This window comes from Mirounga leonina, unplaced genomic scaffold, assembly GCF_011800145.1.
Source record: "Mirounga leonina isolate KUSES-001 unplaced genomic scaffold, KU_Mleo_1.0 Mir_115, whole genome shotgun sequence".
NCBI classification, from domain to species: domain Eukaryota; kingdom Metazoa; phylum Chordata; class Mammalia; order Carnivora; family Phocidae; genus Mirounga; species Mirounga leonina.
This window is the reverse complement of record NW_023270268.1, coordinates 84,065,694-84,076,117: the sequence shown is the minus strand read 5'-3', so window position 1 is coordinate 84,076,117 and position 10,424 is coordinate 84,065,694. Positions and strand designations below refer to the sequence as shown.

The 10,424-nt window shown below is 34.2% G+C and overlaps 1 protein-coding gene across 3 annotated transcripts in view; it reads left to right on the top strand.

Moving 5' to 3' along the window:
- The window catches only part of ACAP2 (ArfGAP with coiled-coil, ankyrin repeat and PH domains 2), a 127,771-nt gene that overhangs the window by 27,902 nt on the left and 89,445 nt on the right, over nucleotides 1-10,424 (top strand). For all 3 annotated transcript variants that reach the window (XM_034999861.1, XM_034999860.1, XM_034999858.1), the window contains exon 2: nucleotides 3,041-3,098. In XM_034999861.1, the coding sequence (XP_034855752.1) occupies nucleotides 3,041-3,098 (58 nt within the window). The remainder of the gene's footprint in view (nucleotides 1-3,040; nucleotides 3,099-10,424) is intronic.

Here is a 10,424-nt window from a genome sequence, read left to right as displayed (position 1 = left end):
TTTGAGCCCCACAGTGGGTGTAGAGATTACTTAAAAAAATAAAATCTCTACAAAAAATGTTGTTTTACAAAAGTAAATTAGTAGAATTGCACAATGAAATAAGATTGAGGAATATACATAAAGTTTCTATCAAATTGTATGTTTACTAGAAATCAATGATTAAATCAAATCTTAAGCTGGTCATTTCAACTAATATGCTTGAAAGAAATTGAAGATTGAGTAAAGCTAGGTTAAATACATGTTACAAGTAAATGAAGAATATTTCTGACAGAATAAATAATTGTGGGGTTTCTTTCTTGACCCAACAAACATTCTGAGTGTCTGTATTGCTATGGGGAGCTCAGATAAGTGAGAGAAGTGGACAGTGATAGAGGCATGCATGAGGTATTGTGAGGGCACAGGACGGACGTGTAATTAAGCTGGAGTGGGTGGAGGAAGAGGTTCCCAGAAGACCCTGCCTCCTGGGAAGATGATGTCTGAATTTCTTTCTTTTCCCCCTTTATTGGCTTTAAAATTATTTAAAAATTCATAGTTCTTGCAAATACTAAACAATCCAGAAGTGTAACTAGTAAACAGTGTAAATCCTTATTTACACTTTTTGTTCTCCAATCCTCATTTTTCAAAGTTATAGGTAATAGACTGGTAAATATGCTTCCAGATTTTTCCCTGTGCATTTACCAACAGGTTTTTTTTTTCCTCCACACAATTGGGTTCATACTATATATAATTTTGTAACTTGCTTTTTCCCCCCACATGTAATAGTCTATCACATGTATGTTTCTATCCCAGTAGATGTAGATAAATCACATTTGAAAACTTGCTGCCTCAAAGATGGGGATGGATGTACCCTCATTTATTTACATAATTTCCTATTTCTGGACATGTAGGTTTTCAACCTGTTACAAAGAGTGAATATCCTTATGCAGATATATTTGTTTTCTTTTATGAATTAAGTTTTATTTTTTATTTTTATTTTTTAACCATTACTTAATTTTATTTTATTTATTTTTTTGATGTAGTGTTCCACGATTCATTGTTTGCATATAACACCCAGTGCTCATTGCAATACATGCCCTCCTTAATGCCCATCACTGGGCTAACCCATCCCCCCACCCCCTCCCCTCTGAAACCCTCAGATTGTTTCCCGGAGAACATAGTCTCTTATGGTTCGTCTCCCCCTTTGATTCCCCCCCCCCTTCATTTTTCCCTTCCTTCTCTTAGTGTGCTTCATGCTATTCCTTATGTTCCACATATAAGTGAAACCATATGATAATTGACTTTCTCTGCTTGACTTATTTCACTTAGCATAATCCCCTGCAGTTCCATCCATGTCGATGCAAATGATGGGTATTCATCCTTTCTGATGGCTGAGTAATATTCCATTGTATATATGAACCGCATCTTCTTTATCCATTCGTCTATTGAAGGGCATCTCGGCTCCTTCCACAGTTTGGCTATTGTGGACATTACTGCTATGAACATTGGGGTGCATGTGCCCCTTTTCACTACATCTGTATCTTTGGGGTAAATACCCAGGAGTGCAATTGCTGGGTCATAGGGTAGCTCTATTTTTAAATTTTTGAGGAACCTCCACACTGTTTTCCAAAGTGGCTGTACCAACTTGCATTCCCACCAACAGTGTAAGAGGTTCCCCTTTCTCCACAACCTCTCCAACATTCGTTGTTTCCTGCCTTGTCAATTTAAATGATAAGTAGCATATATAGGCAGGTGAAGGGGAGTTAAGATTAATGTGAAGGAAAAATGTTTCCTAGGCTAAGGGAACAATTTAATTTGAAAAACACTGTGGAAGAAAATGATACTTTTAGTTAAGGGAGAAACATTTCTGTTTCTATGCTTTGGAAGTATAGCACCTCTTGTTCTCTTGAACTTTGAACTGTATGCTAGAGTATCTTGTTTTATGGAATAGGCATCTCTTTGCTGAATAATTTACAGTTGTATAATTTTCTTATTTTGGAGATTAAAAACTTTTTTCAGTAATTGTTACCAGATAGAAAAGTAGAATTACAAGCTGATAAAAATGATTATTTGGACATTATTACATAGAGGTTAAGTGGGTAGTTCTGGGAATAGAGTTTATATTTTAGCTATCTTTTTCTTAGTTCTGTTATCTAATTGAGAATTTCTCACTCAGGTTTCAAAATAACTTTTTGGGTGGTTAGTCCCCCACTGTTGTCCATTTGAAACAAATTTGGTTAATTCATAAAATAACTACTGGGAAGTTGCTAGTTTATCAAGTAGGTACCTGAAAATGGGATAGATGACTTAAAGTAGATGAATTGTGTTTTGTTACATCTTAACTCTTAAGTGTAAAATCTTATTATCCTTAAAAAGTTTTAGTTGCTGCTGTTTTGTTCCAAATTTCCAATTTTGGAATGTTGCCTGTAGTGTGATATCAAGTACTAATAAGTATTATAATTTTATAATTCTCCTGACAGTTAAGAGTATCTAGTGATTTCTTAAAAATACATGAGAAAGAAAATGGTTCATTAAACAAGGCTGACATTTTTCTGAACTATTTATAAAAGTAAAAGCCTTTCCTTTTTGGTTGCCAAGGTGCTCTGTTATTTGATTAGATGTGTTCTATTGAATAGAAATCCAAGTTTTGTTAAGGCTCAACTTTTAAAATTTTTCCTCGTTAAAAAAAAAAAACATGCTAAGTACTTCTTATTAGTGTTATTAATTTGAATAACATGAATGTTTTGAATCAGTCAGCCTAATGTGTTCTCTCATTACCTTAAATAATAGTTGTATTATCTGTTACATTGCATGTTTATGAAGTACTTATACTTCATCCTAAGGTAATTATTACTTAATGTGAAGTGTAATTTTTAAGCATTCATATCTTTTTTCATTTAGAGTTATTTTCCAAGAGTAAAGTAACATTTAAACACATCTGATAACTTAGTGGGAGAGGGAGGAGGCCGGAGGGTGGATGTGGGGAGGGACTGGTGGCAGGTGGGGGGAACTTAAAAAAAAATAATAAACACATGATAACTTATTTTATATATGATTTTTCTAGGGCTGCTTTGGAAGAAGTAGAAGGAGATGTGGCAGAATTGGAACTAAAACTCGATAAGGTGAATTTTACTTAAAAATTTTTTAAAACATTAATTCTTAATTTACATTAACAATGATTTGGGCCTTTAATACTAAGTGGTTCATGTCACTTTTTTTTATCTCTATGAGGATAAATGTTATTATCCCAATTTTACACATGAGTAAATTGAGGCTACAGACATAAAATAGCTTGTTGAAAATCTAAGGGCCAGAGCAGGAATTTGAACAGCATCTGACTTCAAAGCTAACTAGATATCTTTTATATTGTTGGAATTTTGTTTTCTTCTTCTCCATCAAAAAGACTGCATGTATCTTTTTGATGCTTAGTGGTTTTCATACATAACCTGACCATTCTTGTTTATAAATGTGGGTGTGGACACATTAAATATAAATAAAATTTAAAATACTGATTCCATTTTTTAAAGCTAATGCCAGAAATGCTTAGTATATATTTAATAATTGATATTAAGTGGTCATATTCTATTTGAGGGTAAATGTTCATTGATTCCTATCTTCTGTATTAATTATTGATCATCTTTTTTTTTTCTCTACCCAAGAAATATTGCTATAAAGCAGGAAGAAATGTGAGAATGAGTAAGACATGGCTTCTGGTTTCAAGTAACCAGTAACTGTTTAGTGAAATATCTTTCTTAAAATTTATGGAGATAAATCAGATGCACATACCTGAAATACCTTTACTGAAAATAACTTCCTACTTGTTTAATTATTATTGTAAATGGTATTGCTATGTAAAGCAGTGCTTCTCAAACTGTACTGTGCATAGGAATCACCTGGGGATCTTGTAAAAATACAAATCCTGATTCAGTAAGTCTGGGGTACCTGAGATTCTGTGTTTCTAATCACCTAGATTCCAGGTGACACCAATGCTCTTGTTCCACGGACTGCACTTTGAATAGAAAGATATAAAATAATTAAGCTGAAGGTTTTCAAATGTTTTGAAATCATGAAATATTGTGTATGTATATAATGTAAATGGTATAGAGACTATATAAATTAGTAGTATTAATTATGAATGTAAAACCAAAATTTTAGAAAATAGTAATTAGTTATTTTTGTGTTGTACTCTATAGTTTTTTAAACACTTTGATATATAGTATGTTCTTTGATTTTTACAATAATTCTGTGAGGTAGATAAGACAAGTGCTATTATTCCCATTTTATAGATGAGGATACCAAAGCCCAGAAAGTGAAGGGAACTTGCTTCAAGTCAGAGGTAGAAGAGGCAGAACCAGGGTCAGGACTCACATTTTTATTCTTAGTTCAGTGCTCTTTTTGTGCACCACTGTACTTCTGGATCCATATTGGGGGGGTACTTTGCCGCTTGGAAATGTTTTGAGGAACACTGAGAAGCTTCTTGGCAAGTGTTTTTTTAAAATTATGTTATAATTTTTGGTAAGGATATTTTCAAAAATATTTTCAAATATTTCTCTTTAAAATCACATATAGGATTATTATTGTTGTTATTATTATTTTACCCAGAGGTATTACATTTATTTTAAACACTCTGAAATAAAGCTTTTAACCATAAGGTAGGCAACAGAAATATAGTCTTGATTTTCTAGTAGATTTATGAGAGAGTATGTAGAAGGACAAGGCTTTTTTTTTTTTTTTTTTAGATTTTATTTGAGAGAGCGAGACATAGAGCATGAGCAGGGGAGAGATGGAGAAGCAGGCTCGGCTCCCCGCTGAGTAAGGAGCTGACACAGGGCTTGATCCCAGGACCTTGGGATCATGACCTGAGCCGGAGGCAAATGCTTAACTGACTGAGCCACCTGAAAGACACCCCTGAAAGACAAGGCTTTTTAAAGAATCATAGAGTAGTTTAATCAGGATATCTATTCTTTTTGGGTAGAACTGCATGTAAATCATGTGAAACATTTTGTGTGTTCATTGGGGGGGTCCTCAAAATTTGAAGTATCTAAACCGATAGAATCCACTACCAGCATTTTTGTTACCGATTTTGCTTTTGTGAGCAGCTCCTCTCCCCACTCCCACCCCCTTTGTGTCAAATTTGGTTGAAGTTGGGAGACTGGTAGAATCTTAAAACCAAGAGATTCAAGTTTAAAACAAATTATTAAAATATTGGCAATCAGTACTAAGATCTCTAAGCCCTTTCTAGAGTATTTATTACCCAAAGGCTAATAAGGGCATCATGGAAATTTTAGCATTTAAAAAAATATTGTCTTCCACCCGAATAGAAGGTCTATAGTTACTTTTATATTTCTCTAGTTTAAGATCTTGATTTCTTATAAAATGTACCTCTCCCAAATTCTTAAGTTAGTATCTATCATTTCACTTTAGAATTTTGAGGAGTTAGCACAGAGAGGAGAACCAGAGAGGAGGAAGAAATGGTTGTTATTAAAGGTGGAGGCACTGAAGGACTAGTGGAGGGGAGGGGTTGCCCAAGATTAGTTTAGTGATTTCATAACTTTGTGCAAGGCAAATTCCAGCTGTAATATCTTTGTAAAATCATGCCACCAACAGGTTAAACTAGCTTGATGACTTAGCTTTTATTTATTTTGCTTATAATATGTTACCAATAGTTACACTCATTGTGGAGAATAATGCTTTATGAGTGGCATTGTTCTGCTGGGTCCAATGATTTGTCCGTTCTGCCAGGCATTCTGGCATTGACAGCACCGTAGAGCATCATGGTGGCCGTCTAGATGTAATTTCTGTATCTGGTGCATCTTCTCACTGGAATGTTTGTTCCCTCTCTGGTGAGCAGATCCTCTTTAAATCACAGCTCAAGTACTACCAAACTTAGGTTCTTTTTCTTGTATTGCATTCTTTGTTGCACACACTTCCATTTAAATTATTATAATATTATTGTAGTCTTTGGGTTGTAGCATGGTCTAATAGTTAAGAACACAAAGCCTGGAGTAAGGCCACCTGCATTTGAATCTGACTCTACCACTTACTAAGCTGTTTGGCATTGGGCAAGTTCCTCAACCTTCCTATGCCTCAGTTTCTTCATCTCCAAAAAGCAAAATTAGAGTTTCTATCTCGTAGGGTTATTATGAGAATAAGGTGTTTGAGTATATGTTCGTGCTTAGCATGGTTCTTAGCACATGTTAAGTTCTAAATAAATGGTAATGATGGTGTCTCTTCAGCAAATCATTAGCTCCTTGAAGAAAAAAGAAAACCCTCATTTGATGCACACCATGTATCAATTGCTAAGTTTTACTTATATTATCTCCAACTGTCACAACAATGTTGCAAAATTGGTATTATACCCAATTTGCCCATGAGAAAAATGAGACTTAGAGAGGTTGTTATTTACTTAAGGATGGTCAGCGGATAAGTTGTTTATATCCTCATCACCTGGAAAAGCGCCTATGACATACGTATCACTTAGTACCAAAGAACTTTTGAATGATTTGGGGCTACTAGCTTGATAATTTTGACTAACTTGACATATACTCTTGGGTAAGAATCTTCCCTCTTTGTAGGCTTATATTATTCAGTTATACCTGTCATCAGTGTCAGCTACTAAGGATTTTGCTAGCTGGCATAGTTTCTATCACCAGGTCAGTCCTTCCTCCTGCATAGCTGCAGTGTATGTGTGGCTCAGCTATATGACAGTTCAAGTATCTCTCCAACTCCTGTGATAGTGACCTCTATTCTAATTCTGATACCTGTTTTCATGGTCATAGCTATGCCTTACCATTCAAAGTTCTCATCTCGGAAATCTGGAATGCTGATCTCTTACTTTCTTACCTGAGACTCTAGTCTTTCCAGTTCTCATTTCACTCCTACTTCTGTTCTTCAAGCTTAGCTAGCCCTCTAGTCTTTCAGTCTATAAACTTCTGATATTTTAGACACTTTAAACTCCCCTTTCAGTACATTTTTTTTGGGGGGGGTAATTTTTGGAGATAAAATTCATCTGACATAAAATTCGTCATTTTAAAATGTACAGTTCAGTGTTTCCAGTGTATTCACATTATTGTGCAACCCTCACCGCTATCTAATTCCAGTGCATTTCCATTACCTTAAAGAGAAATCCTGTACCTGTTGGCAGTCACTCCCAATTCTCCTCTCCCTACATCCTCTGGCAACCACTAATCTACTTTCTGTCTGTATGGATTTGCCTATTTTGAACATTTCATATAAATGAAATCATAATTTTTCCTTTTGTGACTAGCTTCTTTCACTTAGCATGATGTTTTTAAGTTCATCAGTACATGTTGTAACATGTTCCAATATTTCCTTTTTATGGCTGAGTAATATGCCTTTGTATAGATATACCACATTTTATTTATCCCTTCATCACTTGATGGACATTTGCGTTATTTCCACTTTTTGGCTAGTATGAATGATACTGCTATGAACCCTTTTAGTCTACTCTTAATTTTATTCCATCATATTTTTCTTCTGGATGCCTTCATTTCCCTTTCATAACACCTACTCCGTAGAATTCTCACTATATTAGTCTAATCATCTGTATTCTCTGTGTCATATCTCGGCTGTAAAGCCCTGTAGGAGAAGTTATACAATTGTTTGGTGAAATCAACTGGTGGAGTTACACATTCCTGGAATTCTTGATGTAAAACAAATTTTCCAAGACTTATTCAGGTTATCTTGTTATCTTTAACAGCTGTTATACTTCTGTTTTCTCATGATTTATCATTTTGTTCTTCTTTCTTAATAGATGACTTTGACTCTATCTTCCTTTTGGTGGGAACACTTTTATTTCTTGCTTCTAATCTAGAAATTTAGAATATGTCCTTCTCTTTTTCCACTTTTCCTCCCATTTGAGTGATAAAAGTATCCCTTTTCCTATGTAATTCCAAACTCTTAACTTCTCAGGACTTTGCTTTAGCCATCTTTCTCCTTTTCTTTCTCTACCACCTCTTCATTTTAAGTAGAAAGTGTTCAAGTTTCCCTGGAACAAAAACAAAATAAGAAAACCAAAAGCAAACAAGAAACCTCTGACAAGGAAATATAAATCTTTAGTAATTACCATGTGCCAGTAATGGTTTGTGCTAAGATCTTTATGTGCATTATCTTAACTCTTTTATAGTAATCTTGTATGGTTTGGTACCATTGTGATCATTTCAGACAGAAGAAACTTAAGGTTACTGAGGCTAAGGTCACTCAGGATCATTTAGATGGTTAAGTAGAGCAGCAGGATTTGAACCTAAACTGACTGAGCCCACAACCCTATGTTTTTAACCATGATGATGTTATATTACCAACCCCTCTCCTTCAGTTATCATGGAACCTTTTAATTTAATTATTTTAAAATTATTTTATTTGTTGAATAATGCCTCCTATGTGATACAGATTTCAAAGATACAAAAATGTGTACCCAATGAAAAATTGGTCATCCTCTCATCTCTTTCCTAAAGGAGAACACTTGTGTCCTTCCAGAAATTTTCTAGGCATATAAAAGATTATAAATATTTGTCTTCTTCTCTCCCACTACAACAAAAATATTAACACTGTTCTACATTTTGCCTTTTGAAAAAATACATCTTGGATTTTGGTTTCTGTTATTAATCATTGAGCTGCCTCATTCTTTTTAATGGCTGAATTGTATTTCATTGTATGGATATATCATAATTTATCCAGTTGCCTACTGATGGACGCTTAGATTGCTACCTGTATTTTACTGTGGCTGCAGTGTATGACTTCACAGTGTGTCATGTGGTTTATGTGAAAATATAACTTTATAATACTTCTCTAAAAGTGGAATTGCTAGGGTAGAGGGTATGTGTTTAAAATTTTGATAGCTCTTGCTAAGTTGCCTTACATAGAAATTGTACCAGTTTACATCCCCCTCCCATAAATGTATAAGAGTACTTGTTTCCCCGTATCTACCCTCTTTAAAATAGCAAGTTAATAAACTTTATAATCTTTGCTATTATGTAAAAAAAACACAGTAATTTACTCTTTGTAAAAGAGTAAAATACTCTTTTACTATGAGTGAGATTGAATTTTTTTTTCATGGGCATAGTATGTATTTGAATTTTCTTTATTGGGTATTATCTGTACATAATCTGTTGGCCATTATTTTTCTAGTGGTTGGTTTGATTTTCAGAAATGATTTGTATCCTCTTCTTATAGCAGGGAAATTAGTCCCTTATGATTTGTTGCTGATATTGTTTTCCCATATTGTTGTCTTTTGACTAAGTTTATTGTTTTTTTTCCCTAATAAAAATGTTTTATTTATTTATTTTTAAATAGACTCCATGCCCAGGGTAGAGCCAAATGCGGGGCTTGAACTCCTGACCCTGAGATCAAGACCTGAGCTGATATCAAGAGTTGGACACCTAACCAACTGAACCACCCACACGCCTTGAAATTTTTATTTTTTTTTGTAGTTGAGTTGATTTGTTTCTTCTATGACTTTTGAGTTTTGCAACTTTCTCAAAAAGATTTTTCTTACTTTGAGATTATAAAAAATATTACCTCCTGTTTTAGTTTTCTGATTTAATATTTCATGTTTAAATCTTTATTCCATCTGAAATTAATTGGAGTGTTTGGAATTCAACTTAGTTTCTTTTTTTCTTTTTTCCCCATTAGATGCTAATGTCCCTATGTCATTTATTGGATCACTTTTCCCCCTACTGGCTGGAAGGTTACTTTAATCAAGTACTGCATATTTGTATTGCTTTCTTTTTTTTTTAAATTTTATTTTTTAAGGTTTTTATTTATTTGACAGAGAGATAGAGAGCACAAGTAGGCCAAGTGGCAGGCAGAGGGAGAAGGAGAAGCAGGCTCCCCGCTGAGCAGGGAACCCGACGCGGGGCTCGATCCCAGGACCCTGGGATCATGACCTGAGCCAAAGGCAGCCGCTTAACCAACTGAGCCACCCAGGCGCCCCTGTATCGGTTTCTTGACTCTGTATTCTGTTCCAGTGAAAACGTTTGTCTGTTCATGTCCATTACCAGGATTGTAATTACTATACTTGTATAATACATTTTAATAATATATAAGGCTAATGTTCCCATCACATTGCTCATTTTCAGTTATTTTCCCTCTTCTTGCGTGTTGGTTACTCCATATGAATTTTAGAATTAGTTTTTCTGGTTTTTAAGACATTATTTTTTGTAATTTTCTATTTATTTGTAATTTTCAAATTGTTTAAAAGACTGATCTCTGCCAGCATTTCTTGTAGTGAGTTTTTTGGAATGTTGTTTCTATGAGCATGCTTCCTCTGAAGAGAATTCCACGCTAAATATTTTTGAGAAATGCTGCATATTATACTCTTCTTGGATTCACAACACCCATGAGTATATCAAAAGCTCTTTTTTTAAATTTTTTTTAAAATTTTTTTTTAAAAGATTTTATTTATTTATTTATTTGAGAGAGAGAGCACA